Below are 17,531 nucleotides of genomic sequence, written 5' to 3'. Positions count from 1 at the left end.
AGCATAAGGTAAATCATTATTAATTTATATAAATATTAAAAGTAAACTAGACTAGTACAGGTTAAATCAATATTAGTTTAAATATATATATATATATATATATATATATATTAATTGGTATTGATTTACTAATATTAATTTTAATAAATATTATAAAAGTAAATAAATTATATTAGCGTTCATTTAATCAATATTAATTTAAATAAATATTTAAAAAATAAACTAGCACACTGGTACGTGAAAGATTTTATTATTTGATAGTTAATTGGAATATTTTTTCTCGTGAGTTTATGAATGAAGTGGTTAATAACCCATGAAATTCATCATTCTTTCACATTCTTAACGATGCTAAATTCCAAGTTTGGTGTAGTACCAATCTGCATTCTTTGCCATTTTGTTCGTCCCACGAGCCAAAGCTAACACTACAAGTTAAAACTATGATAATGGATAACACACTTTTCATCTTGGAGATATCTCATTGATTACATCACCACAAATTATACTGAGAATAATTGCACACATTATCTTAACTTAAAATGTATCACTAGATTGAAAAAATATAAATCATCTTTATATATAAATTTACGTTAACTTAAAAATGATTTAATATTTCATTTATACATTAAAATTGATTATCTATTTTGAAAAATATATCAAATTATAAATAATTTAATTACTTTCATATTTTCATGAAGTTTTAATAAAATTTAACTCAAAAATCTGATAATTAATTATATGCTTAATAACTAATAAAAGATTAGTGTATAAAACACATGCCTTACACACATAGTTTCGTTATTTTCGTCAGCTACGTGGTTTTGGCGCAGCAACAGTGCTATACCCTAAAGCTTCGTTGTTTTCTTCGCCAACATGGTTTTGGTGCAACACTATTTGCCAAAGCAAGCTTCGGTATTTTCATCAGTTACATGGTTTTTTGCACAACACAACTATACGCTAAAGCTTCATTGTTTTTGTCAGCTACATATGGTTCGAAGCAGTTGCATGGCGCTTTTATTTAATTTTAAGCTTCCCTATATATATAGATAAGAAAACTTCTATCTTTCCTTGCTCTTGCTGATGAAAAACAAATCTTTCCTTGCTCTTGCTGATGAAAAACAAATCTTTCCTTGCTCACAGAAGTTCTTCTTAATCTCTTTCTCGTTTTAGATTCCATCCACACAGTACTATGCCAAGAATTCTCATGGCTTAGTGAAATATATATTATATGAGTTCGACACAGATATTAAGCTCAACCAGGGAGCTATAATCCTCTCCAACAAGTAGGACAACATTGTATATGTGCATGCTGCCAGTTCGAGATCCACAGTATATGAAAATCAATAGTAGCTTTTGTAAGGATACTGTCAAACTTCAGTTTTGTAAAAATGAGTTAAGTTTAAAATTCACTATTTAATCGAGTTCAAACTTTTCTAACTTTCACGTGGGGGCATGTATTAGTTTTTGAGGCATTGATACAACATATATATAACCAATCACTGAGTTTGATGGAAATGGGTGGTTTTGGTAAAACTTGAAATAGAATTTTGAGAAGTAAAAATATAATTCAATGTATATAATGCTGAATTTCTATCCTCATCTGCTCAGATCCTCCCGTCATTTGAGTTACTGCTGTGATCTTTTTTATGCAGTTAACATCTTAGCTTTGCGTGCCAAGTTTGTGCCAATTCAGTGTTTATGTTTTCCGTTTTTTTGGTTATACAGTAGCTATAGCATGTTGTAGACGGTCTTGCAATGCAGCAATGGTAAGGAGGCGTTGATGCTAATGGTTAGAATTATCTGGAAGGGTGCTAGGATTGTAATGTTATGATTCTGGTCTGTCTGCTCTTCTGTCATGGCATCCCTGCTGTTTGTGCAGTTCTTGGTGCTGTAATTGGTCTGTGCTGCATCTGTTTTGTTGAAGGTGTGGAAGAAATGTTTAAGAAGGCTAAGCTTATACGTGTTATTTTGGTATTTGTATACAGGTAGGATACTTTTTTTTATACATTTTTCTGATAAAAAATAATAATTTAATGTATATGTATACTTACTATAAGAAAAATTTAGAGAAAAAAAAGTTTGGGGGAGCCGTATAACTTTAGCACCTTAAGATCCGCCATTATCAAAGCTATTCGAAAAATTGCATTCTTCCTGCGGCAAGGACTGTCATGGAATTTGTAGCATCTCTGTTCAGCCTTTGATTCAACATTACTTCACAAAAATATTAATTTGCAGATCATCAAAAAATTTGGTTAGCATGAGAACATCCGATAGAAAAGTAAAATAGAAAAGCACGTTTGAGTGTGGACTGCAGAGAACTTCCGATATGGATCTGATAATGAGAACTATCTGTTCAGCTTCACACATGGATGAGATAAGGACACTCATCAAACGTATGGTAGTCTTTCCACACTTGTAACATGCAAATGTGCATGCATGGCAGTATTCATGGTGAAGCTTCAAGCCCATGTATTTTCTTCTGATATATATTTATTTTTCTATCAACAAGTTTTGTTGCTGTAACTGTTCCTTTCAGTATTCCTCATGAACTGACGATTGAGGCCAATTTTAATTCAATGTACGAGAATTGATTTTTTATTTTTGGACCAAACTTGCAAGTATTGTTAAAACATCATAAGGCAAATATTAAATTTAAAAGAATGAAAACAGAGTTTTTGACACAAATCAGGCATGGGAGATGGTTTTCATGTAGATACCTCGAGCAATACGAATTTGCACAAGAAATACCATTTTCCTTTTGATTTTATATTCGTATGTATCCTAAGATATCATGTTTTGTTTGATATTGAATGTACTAAGGAATATTGTATTTCGGCAACTTTAACATATTATATAATTATTTTTATTTTTATTATTCTCCGTTTTTTTTATATTTATTATTTATTATCATCTGAAATAAAATATTTTATTATTAAAAGGGTTATCAATCATTTTTAAAATAGTGGGTGTGAAATTATCATTTTTCATTTACTACATATACATTGCTTCCAAAACTCCAAAATATTACAATTTACTAAACCTTGCATTTAGCTACATCAAAACAAAATTTTAGCTCTGGTTTTTTACATAAGATACATATGCAAACTATTAACTTTCAAATAAAAAAATCTTTAAACTTTTTTTAAAATAAGAAACAAAATGCAAATTACTAACTTACTGTAAAGTCTATTAAAGAATATATATTGATAACTCATATTTATTATTAGATTGTAATGTTATAAACATATACACTTAAATAGTTTAACTCTGCTGGTATTTATGAAATTTATATAACTGAAATTTCAAAATGTATTATAGATAATTTAACTATGTTTATTTATGTTAATGAATTAAGCACACCTTTTCGTTTGTTGAATATAAGAACCAAATTAAAAGTTTTGACGTTTTTTTTTATAAGAATCAATTTAGAATGTATCTTATATTATTGCTTTTTGTTTAAAATACCTTTCTAAGTCTTTTATTTATTTATAAAATTCAATTTAATAAGTTTCTAATAGGTTCATTTCCTTAAATACCCTCCGTTAATAAATCCCACTAAGTAGTAAATGGAATAGTTTAAATTTTTATAAATCGAACTTTATATTTTATAAAGGGCATTTTGCCAACCATAACTACAAATGTGCGACTATCTTTAAAATAGCTTAATATTAGACGCACTTATCTATTTTTACAAATTTTATCATATTATTAGCACTTTCAAATTTTATTCTTTATATGCATTTACATAGTATACTTTTAATAAAGTAATAATACTTATTATACTAATTTATCCATATATATATATATATATTCTGTAGAGGGATGGAAAGCGACACTGTAGTGGCAGTGTAGAGCCACATGTATTTGTATCTTGGGAAAAATACAATGCAAACATGGAACAACATTGGTTACATCAATGCGAAGCTTCGGTATCGACGACATGCTGGGCCGCAACATTTATATAACTACTGACGAACAGTTCCTTAATGAACACAACTTCTCCATTTTCTTCCGACAGTGTTATGAAAAAGCACAAAGCCTATGCTGTTTTAATGGGGTTGGAGCTAGCTTCGATTGAAATTAAATATGGAATCTCAAGTACTGCTAATCCCTTCCAACAACTAAGCCCTACCACCTTCATTTTCCTCGTTGCCATTTTTTGTCATGCCCTAGCTTCCATAGCTGACTCCAGCTTTCCAGCTACCATCATAACATTTCATGTGTCTGGAGTAGTTGGATGTGAAACACTCTTGTGGTTGTTCCTAGCTGAGTTTCTGAGATACTACATCATCAACGCTATTCTTCTGCTCCTTGCTTTCTTCTTCTTCTTCCACCATCTCACTCACTTCACCTCTCATACACCTTCAGATGATGTTCAGCTGTCAAACATGGAATCTCAGGAAACTCAAATGTAACATTTCTGACATGCATTTGTATGTCATTTTAATCATGATGCAAGGTCTCTTTATCTTTTATTCTGCATAATTAATAATTAATTAGATGGATAGTAATACATAATACACTTGAGAGATTAGATGAATCTCATAATCAATATATCATTTATAAATATATAAAAAATATTATTTTGATAATTACACTTTTAAATACACAGTTTATAAATATGATGTAATACAATATAATTTTAAAATTACTTTATTTTAGAAAAAAAGTTATTTTTCTCACAAATTATAAATAATACGCTAGTGCTTTTTATATATATGGTTTTATATCTTAACCCATTTTTTTTTATAAGAATTGGAGTATCCTGTGATTTTTATTATATTTTATTATATTTGCTGATAAATTTCTTTTTTATTACATAGATTGTAATCATAAAAAGTTATAGATAAATAAAAGAACCTGTTTGATTTTACCTTTTTTTATAGTAAAAATAAAATATGATGATGATGTTTACTAAATCTATGTTGCTACATACTGACAAGACTCCAAAAAAACCCCAATTTTCAGGAGGGTCCCAAATAGTGTGTTTTTTTAATCTAAAAATATGTTGTTTTTCGATGAAAATCATGGTGTAAAATTTATTCTTATTCTCTAAATTTAGTATTTTTATTCGGGAGTACCTTAATTGTTTTTATTTTTACAAATATATATATATATATATATATATATACACACACGTGTGTTTAAATTTTTTAATTCTAAACTCATTTTAATTAATTAAATTGTATAATTTAACGTTTATTCTCTATCCCACTCTATTTACCGTATTACATTTAACTTTGAGACAATTTATTAAAAATGTATTCAAGGGAAGTTAATTTAAGCCATTATAACATTAAATAATATAGTTTAATCTGAATGGGAAAATTAATTGAATAAACCATAGAAGTAAATTTAATAAACATATTTTTAGGCACAGATATAAAATTGTGAATAAACAGATAAAGAATGTTAATAACGATCACCATGTGAAATTAGAGACTAATTAACTAGAGGCAGAGCTTGAAAGGCAGCGCGAATATTTGTGAGATGTGTTTGAAGAAAAAAAACAAAGGAAGAGTGCTGTTAATTATGTCATCACCATGTCAAAGCCTTGCCATCTGCTTTGTTCACTGCTTGGAGGGTGTTGTAGAATAGGATTGTCTCTAGGGTTAACTTGGTAAGGCGCGGAGTGGCAGTAGAAAATCTCTTGTGTTGTTTGTGTGGGGAGGAGGAGGAGTCATCTTGTCACTTGTTCTTTGTTTGCAGGTTTGCTTGGCGTGTCTGGTGTTTGTGCTTTAAGTGACTTGGTGTGTCGTGTGTAATTCACAAGGACCCTAAGTCAATTTTTTCACAATTCAGGATGAGTCAGGCTTCTGTTTCCGTTAACGAAGTTTGGGGTACAATTTGGGTTGGCATTGTGAGCGAAATCTAGAAACATAAGAACTCGGTCATCTTCAATAGAGGTGTGGCAGATGTGTCTGAAGTGTTCGCTTCGGTGCAAGTAAAGATATGGTCTTGGATTTATGCAAAGTCTCGTTCTGCTTATTTCCCTTATTCTAGTTGGGTTTTAAATCTTTTGGCTTGTATGAGGTTAATTCATTAACATTGGTTAGTGTTGGTATGGTTATCCCTTTGCTAATTTGGTAGGCGTTCTAATAGGAGACTTATGTCAAGTATTTCTGTATAAGGGTTGGACCACCCTTGAAGTGGTCCCTATTTATTTATTTATTTTATTGCTGGATCTTTATAAACAAATTATTATAAGAGAACGGGTATTAGTTGTGTAAATTTTGCAACAGTCAAGAGTAGATGTGAATTGCGTCAGTCAAACTGATAAAAAAATCAATACAAAAAAGATGTTGCATGGGTCGACCGACGTATAAAGGACGCAAAAAAGAGAGTAAAAATAATAATAAAAATTAAACAAAATCACGTGTTAGTCTAATCAACACTAAATGAGGAAAAAAAATTCATATATAATCAGAATTTAAACATATTACTCTCAATTCTAAAGGAAAACATTAGTCATTTATGTTTCTCCTTACCCACTTTTTCTTTTATAAGTTTTTTTCCTTTAGTTCCCCTTTCGGATCACACCTTTTTCTTTGTCTTACGTCCTTATTTAACCTAATGTGGCTTGGACTAAGTGATATCTCTATTCATAATATATCAATTTACTTCATCTCTCCTTAAATTTATGAAAATAACACAAAATTGAGAATAAATAGTCATATTAATCTTATAACTCCAAAAATATATTATTAAATTCTAATTTTTTTAAATTAGGCTTGAGTCATTGCTTAATCAACAATTAAAAAAATAAATGTCTAACTTTTTTGTATGAAATTTTACTAAATAATGACATTTATAAATTTTAGTTTTTTAAAATAGGATTGAGTCATAGTTTAATCATGAATTAAAATTAATAAATATCTAATTATTTTTTATGAAATTTCACAAAATAATGATACTTATCGGTCCCTACCATCGGTCTTCCGACATGCATCGAGGAAAATCTATAGGTTCTAACCTCACCAAATTGAGTTCAAAAATCGGTTCAATAAGTGACTCACTCCAAGCTCAATAACTTGCATTGCAAGAATGAGGTTGCACATATACATAGGGTAAAACTATGTTCGATATTTGAAATATAAAATCCTTGTCATATTAATTTGAAAGTAAAATAAAAATTCAAAAAAAAAGTGATTATCTTACCATTGTAGTCCCTAAATTTAATTGTTTCTCATCGTTTTAGTCTTCAAAAGTTTGTTATTATTATAAATAAGTCATGTGACTTTTTTAAGATTAGACTAAATTGAATGATAAATTATACTTTGAAGATTTTAATTTTTGAATATTTTTACTTTCAAATATTGAAGGAAAATTGTCTTGTACTTTTGAGGATAAAATTTACTATTTATTCTATTTACATATACATGCATGCACTTACACAAACAACCATTGGTTGTATAGCATTGTCATGAGTTCTTTAGTTTCCTAATTATATAAAAAGTTACTTCCTACTTCTCAAAACTCATAATTGAGTCATGGTAGCAAGCTATATAAGAAACATAAAGGAAAAAACTATATAGAGTACATGCATGTGACATCATCTACTACCAAATTATTAAAACATGTATTTATTTATTTATATGTCAAATAGTTATAAGGTTGTTTGTTTATAAATAGTTGTAAATCATAATTCACATTATAATAACCTAACTGGAAATTTTATTTCGAGTGTGAAATAACATAAGCATCATAATAAGAGAACTTCTATACTATAATTTGACATGGATTTTAACTAAAAAAATAAAGCAATAAAAATCTAAGAAAATATTAAGTTTCCATCGTGCTTCTCACTAATCATATCTATGTGTTCCATTTGAAAGATCACTTCGTGAAGAGCAACCACTAGTTTGATAATATGTGTTATATAAGTTGATATGTTATAATTTTTGTTTCTCTTGTGGTTGCATTGTAAAAGTTGGAGTAAGAGGAAGCCCTTGTGCTTGATCAACAAAGCGATGATTTGTTGTAATCCTTGCATTCTTTTTGTAGCCCTTGTTCTTATCAATAAAGCAAGGATTATACGTGTTGTATGAGTTGATAGGTTATAATCCTTGTATTTTTTGTAGTTGCATTACTTGTGTGGTTGTATTAGAAAATTTAGAGTAGGAGGGAGTATTTGTTCTTAATCAACAAAGTAAGGAAATACATGTTAGGTAAGTTGATATGTTCTAATCCTTGCATTGTTTGTGGTTGTATTGAAAATTTTGGAGTAGGAGGAAGCTCTTGTTCTTGATCAACACTCATTTCAATGTCATTTAAGGTTACTTCGTGATACTTTTTCTTTTATTTTTCTTTAGATCATTTTGGTGAAGTTTATAATAATTGTAAATCATAATTCCCATTATAATAACCTAATTGGAAATTTCTTGATTAAACATTGTTTGTCCTATTAGTTATACTAATTAAAATATGTAGGATGCACTATTTTTTAATCAAATTCATCTTCATCCTTGATGTATTGGTTACATCTGATTAAAATGGACAGGATATAATATGTTGTTCATAGAATTTCCCTACATCATGTTTGATGTATTCCATTATATTGCGGATCATCATAGGATTTATGACTTAAATATGTCATAAAAATTAATAGACGGTTAATTTAGTTTGTTTTCACAATTTATGTTTAATCTCTCTTGGTCCCTTATTATTTCATCAATCCTTATATAATCAAAATAAAATACATTCATAACAATAAAAATCATTTATAGTGACTTTAATTATTATTAATTCATTTAATTTAATCAAAATTTAACAACAATTATACACAACATTTATCATATCAACATTGATTAATGGTCAGGCAGCATCACGAATGTTTCTTTCTCATCCTTAATATAAAAAGAAAATTAATTATAATATATTTTTTAAATATTTTCAATTTTTTATATACAGAAATTTATTTTATATAAAAAAATTAAATTTATTGTTAGTTACTGAATTTTCATATTTAATGCTGATGTGAAAGTTTTAATAAATTACATAATGAAAGTTCGTTTGTCATAAATGATAACATCATTTAGAATTCACTTCAATAATTTTTAAAGTATAAAAGACACATAATCAATAGATTCTATTAAGAACTAAAACCAATTTCAAAATCCATTTTAATAGTTTTTAAAGTATAAAGACAGAAATAATTAATAATTTGATTAAGAACTAAAATCAGTTTTAAATAAAAATTACAAATATAAGAACAATAGTTTCATTAAGAACTAAAATCAATTTCAAATAAAAATATAAAAACGAAAAGTATATTGAATCCAAAAAAAATTAATTAGATTCTACAGATTGGGACATACAATCACTGGTATTTTTATACTGCTGTCTGCAATTCTAAGGTTGCAAAAGTGATTTACAATTCTAAGTTTGGAAGTGATGTTATAAAAGATTTTTAAATTTTTTTAAAATGTATACAAATTTGATAAATTAATATAAAAGAATTTATAAATATAGATTAGAATTAAAATAAATTAAAATTAATAAAATATAATATTAATAATTAAAATTAATCTTTTATTTATTATAATATGAAAATTAATATTAATAATTAATAAATAAATTATAAATGTTAAATATATATATATATATGCTAAAATATAATTTATATATATAATCAATATATATTTTATTAACTTTTACAAAAAAATAATGTATAATTCTCTTTCCCCTCAAATCCATTCAGAAGAAAGTTTTGGAAAAAAATTCTCCTAAAGTATTTTTATTCTCGTTTTTTCAACTTTCATCCCTCTTTATCTTTCTCTGTCTTTCTACACTTGAATGCAAACAACCCATAGTAATGAAAGATAAAAATGTTATAAAGATAATACATTTATTAATAAATGAAATTTGGTTATTTTATTCCAATCATCTCACTTAAATATAACAGAAAATTTCAATTTATAGAAATATATTTACTTTCTATATGTTTCTCTAAAGGCCAAATGAAGCATTGACTAGATAAAGTATCAAACTATTAAGGAAAACATTTGATAACAACAAGCCAAAACATTAAAATTCTTATTGGCTTCTAAATTTGAACATTATCTCAAAAGCAAGAATAATGAAACACAAAACTAACAGAGTAAAATTAGCATAGTTTTTTCATAGTAAATTGTCCTTTTAAAAAATAATCTCTCTTTGTTGATTAAGTACATAACCATTTTTAATTAATTTTTTTGCACACAGATTAACTTTATAATCACTAGGTGGTTAGCATTTGGTTTTATCGCAATCACTCTGCATTATGCAGGTAACCTTGTTTCAAACAATATCATGGGGTCTAAGCCCAAATTTGACAAAAGGGACCATGTGTTGTTGTATGTTTCGAATGCAGAGAATCCTAGGCTGAGTGGAATTATAGAATCTCCACGTTCAGGACAAAGAAAATCAATGTTTTTTTGTTTAACAGACTTGGTTTGTTTATATATATTAATAATGTCAAAATGGGAAGCTTCAAATTTCATAGGGAAACTACCCATTCGTGTCTTGGCAAGGTCGTTGGCAGTTGGCACTTGCAGTTGCTTCCAACAACAAGTCATGTTACTAACATTACTTGTCCTTCCACTCATGTTCGTTGCTTTTACTCCTCCATTAGATCCTCTCTTTCTCCTTCTCCCTCTCTCACACACATTTTCTGGGTTACTCTCTGTGTAATCAATAGTTTCAAGTGTGGACTGGATATAGCTTATACCACTACCCTGTGTTTATCTTCATGTAAAGTTGTCTGCTTTTTTCTTTTTTTTTCTGGGTGGTGAAAATTTTTTGTCTTCTTTTATTGTTAACCTATGTAATTTTGAAATTGTAATTTGTTGTGTTTGATTGTGAAATTGTAATCTATTGTGAGAGGTGTTGATCATGCATCACACACACACATTTTCTGGTTCACTTTCTATGTAATCAGTAGTTTCGAGAGTGGACTGCTTATTTAATACTATTTCCCCAAGTTAATCCTCATATAAAGTTAGCTGCTTTTTTCTTTTTTTTTTCTCTGAGCGGTTAGAAATTTTTATTTATTTCTGTTTTATTACTGTTACCTATATGGTTGATTGTGAAGGTGTGATCGATTATTGAGTCCTGATCATGCTGCATAGTTAGGTCTGGAATTTCAATTTTGATTTATGTTTTATTGTTAAGATGACTGAAAGTTTCGTTTTTGGGTGTGTTTTGGTGAAGGGGGAATGAGAAGAACTTGCTAAGCTTGGAAAATTGGTAATTTTTGCTTTGAACTACAGTGTGTGATGGAGTTTCCTTCCTTTTATCGTTTGAATGTTTGGAGGGCTTGTGCAAATATGCGAGTTTGGACCCTTTTCTTACTCCTGCTGCTGCTACTGGAGACTGGTGTTGTGTGTTCTAGTTCTGACTACTTGGTTGGTCTTGGAAGCTATGACATTACAGGCCCTGCTTCTGATGTTAACATGATGGGGTATGCTAACACCGGACAGACTGCATCCGGAATTCACTTCAGGCTACGGGCTCGTGCTTTCATTGTTGCAGAGCCAAAGGGGAAGCGGGTAGTGTTTGTAAACCTTGATGCTTGCATGGCTTCACAGATTGTGAAAATCAAAGTAATTGAGAGGTTAAAAGCAAGGTACTAGCAGTGTCTAGTTCAATTATCAAGAGTTAACAAAGAAATTGCAGTATCTTGAGAAAATTTACTTTATTTCTGCTTGTAGTAAAACGGATCTAAATACTCTGGAAGTGAGCAATTCGATTCAGAGAGTAAAATAAGCAAATCTTTATCATTGATGAGAAAAAAATGGCTGATATTACAGACACATACATAACAAATAATGATTGTATTAGAATATGAATTGTTGATTTTTTTCATCAAAGCTGGAAATATCAAAGATGAATGAATCACATTCTTGTAAGACTTTTTTAATCTCAATAGTTGTGTGATTAAAGTACTATTTTCATTTTGTTTGACAGATATGGTGATCTATATACTGAAAATAATGTAGCCATTAGTGGAATTCACACTCATGCTGGTCCTGGGGGTTATCTCCAATATGTTGTTTACATTATAACTTCTTTTGGATTTGTGCATCAGTCCTTTGATGTCGTTGTCGATGGCATTGAAAAAAGTATTATCCAGGCCCATGACAATCTCCGCCCAGGGTCAATATTTGTCAATAAGGGTAAGGGATACAATTTGCATACTTTCTTCCTTCCTAGGCCTTTATGTACCATGTGCAAACATGCGATCCCACACACACCTTTTATATCAATTTACTTACCACAGATGGTATTGTGCTTGTGCATACTATTGAATAATTTCAGAAAAGATGAAAAACTACAGGAACTGAGTTCAGCTTTACATTTTGTGTTGTATGTTTTGAAAATTTGAAGTAAAAAAAGCATATGACCTTAAGTTGGAGGAGGAATTGGAGTTTCTTACTTTTATTTCAATATTGGAACATTTGTGAAGTTATTCTTTCAAGACCTCATCACAACTTTCGCTTGAATTCTTATATATGAACTTTAGTGTTAATTACTACTCTGTACCATGTATGTCTGGCTTGGTTGATCAAATACCCAACTTAGAAATATGATAAGAAAGAGGAAATAAATACGAAACACACAGCAGGGATGAAGTAGAAGCATACAAAGTTTATTTATTTTTTCTCTAATTGGTATGTATGGTTCAAGTTTAATACTAGATCTCCATTGTTGTACTAGTTTTGTTGTAGTATGAAATCACAGGATAAAATGATTACTGCTGATCCTTTTTCCTATCTTTAGGTGAACTTGGATGGTAATAACTTATAACTCATTGGAAGGTTATCTTATACTTGCAGGAGAACTCTTAGATGCTGGTGTAAATCGCAGTCCCAGTGCTTATCTAAATAATCCTGCTGCAGAGAGAAGAATGTATAAGTATAATGTTGATAAAGAAATGACTCTTTTAAAATTTGTTGATGATGAATGGGGACCTGTTGGATCCTTCAATTGGTTTCCTACTCATGGAACATCAATGAGTCGGACAAACTCATTAATTAGTGGGGATAATAAAGGTGTAGCGGCACGATTCATGGAAGATTGGTTTGACCAAAAAGGTTATGAAAAAACTGATTCTGCTCAATTTGAAGATGGTGGTTTGCCTCGAAAAATCTCAAATATAATTCCTAGCCTTCACAATAATAGTAAGATGCTTATGCTTTGTTTTTCTATGTAGTAATGCATCTGTTATTGAAATTTTTAAATTCTTTTCCAACACTGATCTAAGAAGCAAAAGATAAATATCCTAATTAGTAGCATGAAAATTAGAGTTTTATATGTCAGGTGGATCCATCATTTGGAATGCTAACACAGTTTGAAACCCTTGATGGTGATGTAGTTGAGTTGAGACTGTACAAACGTCATAAATTGTTTCATACTTTGTTTGAAGAACAACACAAACTTTTAAATGTTACAAGCCTTTCCAGTTTGAAATTCCTAAGATTTATTGACTATTGTCTGCATACAAGAAGAGAGAGAGAGATGAAAATATGCAAGTTACAGCTAAGTGAGCAGTCTATTGAACAAATGATGCCTTACTTTGTATGATTGAAGTTATGCAACTAGGTCAGCAGTAGTTAGAGATCTTATTACAAAATGAACTTTAAACCTAACTCAACCTCATAAAACCAACTCATGGGGTGAGATTTGCACTCACTTATATACAATGAAATATTCTTATTTCTAGTCGATGTGGGATCTCCAACAGATCTGAAAATAACAAATGAATGATACTTGTATTCTCGTGTAAAATTCATTGGTGCAGAGCATGAATTACTGGAAATTGCTACCTCCTTTCAGTCTTCTCCTGGTAGATCAGCAACCAAAACTTTGAGTGTTTCTAAACGTGTGAGAGGTGCTCAAAGGAAGGTTGACAAACCTAGATTTGTATCTGCATTCTGCCAATCAAATTGTGGAGATGTTAGTCCAAATGTGCTTGGAGCATTTTGTACAGATACTGGATTACCGTGTGACTTCAATCATAGTACATGTGGAGGCAAGAATGAACTATGCTATAGCCGAGGACCCGGGTAACTTTTTATTACATACTCTGTCACAAGTGCATGGAAATGTCATCTAAGCCTTCTCAATTACTAAATTGCATCCCACAATTTATGTGATAGCTACCCAGATGAATTTGAAAGTACACGCATTATTGGAGAAAGACAATTTAGAAAAGCAGTAGATCTTTTTAATGTTGAGGATGAAGAGATTGAAGGGGAGGTTGATTTTCGACATGCCTATGTCGATTTCTCCCAACTTGAGGTAACCATTTCTGATCAAGGAGATTCTGAGGTTGTAAAGACATGCCCTGCTGCAATGGGGTTTGCATTTGCAGCTGGAACAACAGATGGACCTGGAGCTTTTGATTTTACACAAGGTGATGATAAGGTAATCATTCATTCGTATTGCATTGTTCTAGACAGTAGTCTTAAATACTTATTTTTGTGTATGCTTATTATTTGTTCTGATGTGTGTTAGGGCAATCCTTTCTGGAAGCTGGTTCGCGACTTGCTTAAGACACCAACCAAGGAACAAATAGAATGTCATCGCCCCAAACCCATTTTGCTAGATACTGGTGAAATGAAGAAACCATATGATTGGGCTGTAAGTTACTCATGATTCCTTTACCTTGGTTCAGTTTAATTATCTCCTCTGTGTTGGTTGAATAAGGACTCTTTTTAGCAATTAGCATATATAATTCAGTCACCTCACCCAGTCTTATCCTTAGGTAGACTTTGTAATGTGAATTATCCCATGCCAGTGGCTACCTTTTACCATGACTTTTGTTTTATGTGGAAATTGCTGAGTTGGGTGGCTTCTTCTGTTCTTTATTTTCTATTTTTGTCAAAATTTGGTTCCAACTAACTATATGAAGTTGTTGATATAAATCAAGTTTGATATAGAGGTTGAGATAAGATGAAGTAAAGGACATATATATTGTAGATAAGAATTTTGACACATGAGGATCTATTATTTAATTGCATAAATTGTATTTACTGATCCAATGCGTTTTAAATCTTTTCCCAACCATGCTGTTTGTTAATAGAAGTTCTGTATACAACAAGTTTTACTGTATAGCTTTCAGGTCATGCAGATCTAGTATGTGCTGATAAAAAGTATTCTTTACTTGTATGAAGCTTTCATGTTCATGTTAATTTTGCAGCCTTCAATACTTCCTATTCAGATCATTCGAATTGGGCAATTGGTCATTCTTTGTGTACCAGGAGGTACCAACTTGTCTCTTCCTCTCTTATTTTACTGTAATATGCTATTGTTGGAATCTTACTTCATGTTCTCAACTGTTGTTTCGATTATAACAGATAAGTACATCTAATGAAAAATAAACATGGCTAAACCTTACTTTACAATTCGGTTTGCAAGATTGAGTTTGGTCTAAACCTACATTTTAAGATAAAATCTAATTTATTGTGCAGAAGCTTATAAACAAAAATACTTAAATTTCATACTAATTAAAAATGTTAGTTAATTTTTTTTAATTTTCTTGATTTCATAAAATAGAAAAGTACATTTTCTAAATTACCCTTAATCATATTTATTAGAGATGATACACAGGTTTAAACATTAAGACATTTTGAAACAGTAACATTGAATATGGTTAAGTTACTTGGTATTTACTTGTATTCATATTCACCAAACATGATCACTTTCTTGCTTATATTTGAGTTTAGAGGGAGTATCATTAATAGATTTTTTCAAAATTAGCTGTTAGTGACCTTAAATTGATAATGGGCATGGGGGCTTATTCGTTGTTACTCATTATTACCATTAACAGATATGTTCACATCAAAGTGGTTAAAGCTTAACACTTACTAGTCTCAGAGGTTGGGGAGTGTAATTAAAGCTTCTCTTAAGGGCATAAAGTGTAGTTAACTTAATTATATTTCATGGTTATTGTTTTCCCCGTCGAAAGTGATGGTTGTTTATGTATTCATTTAAGTGTTTGTGAAACAACTTATTTTTGGTCCTCATAATTCTTCTTAGAGCTTCATACTTGTTTTCCATTGTTTTCATTTGACAGAACTCACAACAATGGCTGGGAGGCGTCTTCGTGATGCAGTGAAGACAGTGCTAACTAGTGAAGATGATTTTGAATTTGATAACATTTACATTGTTATAGCAGGGTTATCTAACACTTATTCACAGTATATCACTACATATGAAGAGTACCAGGTGCAAAGATACGAGGTAAGTCGTAAGAGCATGAAACTCACAACAAACATTTGACATTTCTATAGATTACTTTGAGTGATCCAAATTCTTAATCACATCATATTATTCTGTATTGACAAAAGATAGATGGAAACAGACATAGACTTTCTTAGCATTTTTGAAAATTTGTTCCTACAATTCAGTCATATGCTAGAGCTAGACTAAACATTGTGCACACTTGTGTGCATATGTGCTAACATTTTTGAGTAGATATTCTATATAACTTTCTGACTTTAATTTTATTGTTGTCAGGGTGCTTCTACACTGTATGGCCCCCACACACTGAGTGCATACATTCAGGAGTTTAAGAAACTTGCAATGGCCCTCATCAACGATGAAGCAGTAGAAGCTGGTCCTCAACCCCCTGATCTCCTTGGGAAGCAAATAAGCTTACTTCCACCAGTTGTGGTGGATGGAGTTCCCCTTGGAGTAAATTTTGGAGATGTTTGTGCTGATGTAGAGCAGAACTTCACCTTCAGTAGTGGTGACATGGTGACAGCTTCATTTTGGACTGCTTGTCCTCGCAATGATCTTATGACTGAAGGCACCTTTGCACTGGTGGAGTTTCTCCAAGAAAAGGATGCTTGGATTCCTGCATATGATGATGATGATTTCTGTCTGCGCTATAAGTGGTCAAGGCCTTCCAAACTCAGTTCAAGGAGTAGAGCAACTTTGGAATGGAGGATACCACAGGGTGTGACTCCTGGTGTATACAGATTTAGACATTTTGGTGCTGCAAAGGGTTTATTTGGATCAATTCATCACTTTACAGGTTCATCAAGTGCCTTTGTAGTAGCCTAAACTAAAAAATGGAGACATATTATTGCAGCCATTACTATAATTATGATTTGTTTTGCTTAACTTTAACATAATCAGAGCATAATCAGTTCAATCCTAGTGAAGGTTGATTCAACTATGATCATCTTTATCCTTTTTCCCACAAATTCTACAGCTAACATTATATCTCTACCATGTAACATATAATAAATATTCTACTTTTGTTATAAATGAAAGAGGCCTATTTCAATAGTTGGTAAATGATAATTTCTTTTAACTATAATATATTTATAAGTTTTCATATATTAAATATCATTTCTACAAATTCTTCTGAAACAAAAATTTAATGTATGGTATTTAATAAATTTTTTGACATCTTATAATTATAATTATTGTTGTTATTGCTGATAAAAAAAAATTATTGTTGTAATTATAGAAATAAATAAATGATCATTAAGAATATTAAAATTTAAGAATATATATATATATATATATTAGGAATTTTTTTT

At 30.3% G+C, this 17,531-nt stretch overlaps 1 protein-coding gene across 1 annotated transcript; it reads left to right on the top strand.

The window, feature by feature from the left end:
• The first annotated feature begins 10,588 nt into the window (after window positions 1-10,588).
• On the top strand, window positions 10,589-17,161 carry LOC137831422 (neutral ceramidase 1). Its single transcript, XM_068639092.2, has 10 exons — window positions 10,589-10,728; window positions 11,188-11,602; window positions 11,944-12,152; window positions 12,813-13,157; window positions 13,778-14,042; window positions 14,136-14,403; window positions 14,494-14,619; window positions 15,179-15,242; window positions 16,055-16,221; window positions 16,498-17,161. Exons 2-10 carry the CDS (start codon window positions 11,253-11,255, stop codon window positions 17,044-17,046), a joined length of 2,343 nt encoding a protein of 780 aa, XP_068495193.1. The 5' UTR covers window positions 10,589-10,728; window positions 11,188-11,252; the 3' UTR covers window positions 17,047-17,161.
• The last annotated feature ends 370 nt before the right edge of the window (window positions 17,162-17,531 follow it).

This window comes from Phaseolus vulgaris, chromosome 6 (assembly GCF_051622355.1).
Source record: "Phaseolus vulgaris cultivar YP4 chromosome 6, ASM5162235v1, whole genome shotgun sequence".
Taxonomy (NCBI): domain Eukaryota; kingdom Viridiplantae; phylum Streptophyta; class Magnoliopsida; order Fabales; family Fabaceae; genus Phaseolus; species Phaseolus vulgaris.
This window is presented reverse-complemented; position numbering and strand designations above follow the sequence as displayed.

What these genes read in the sequence shown, in the direction of transcription:
- LOC137831422 (XM_068639092.2), top strand. Translation starts at nt 11,253, where the DNA reads ATGGAGTTTCCTTCCTTTTATCGTTTGAATGTTTGGAGGGCTTGTGCA. An exon ending in TTACACAAGGTGATGATAAG is followed by an intron (nt 14,404 to 14,493) that starts GTAATCATTCAT and finishes GATGTGTGTTAG; the next exon opens with GGCAATCCTTTCTGGAAGCT. An exon ending in ACCAGGTGCAAAGATACGAG is followed by an intron (nt 16,222 to 16,497) that starts GTAAGTCGTAAG and finishes TATTGTTGTCAG; the next exon opens with GGTGCTTCTACACTGTATGG.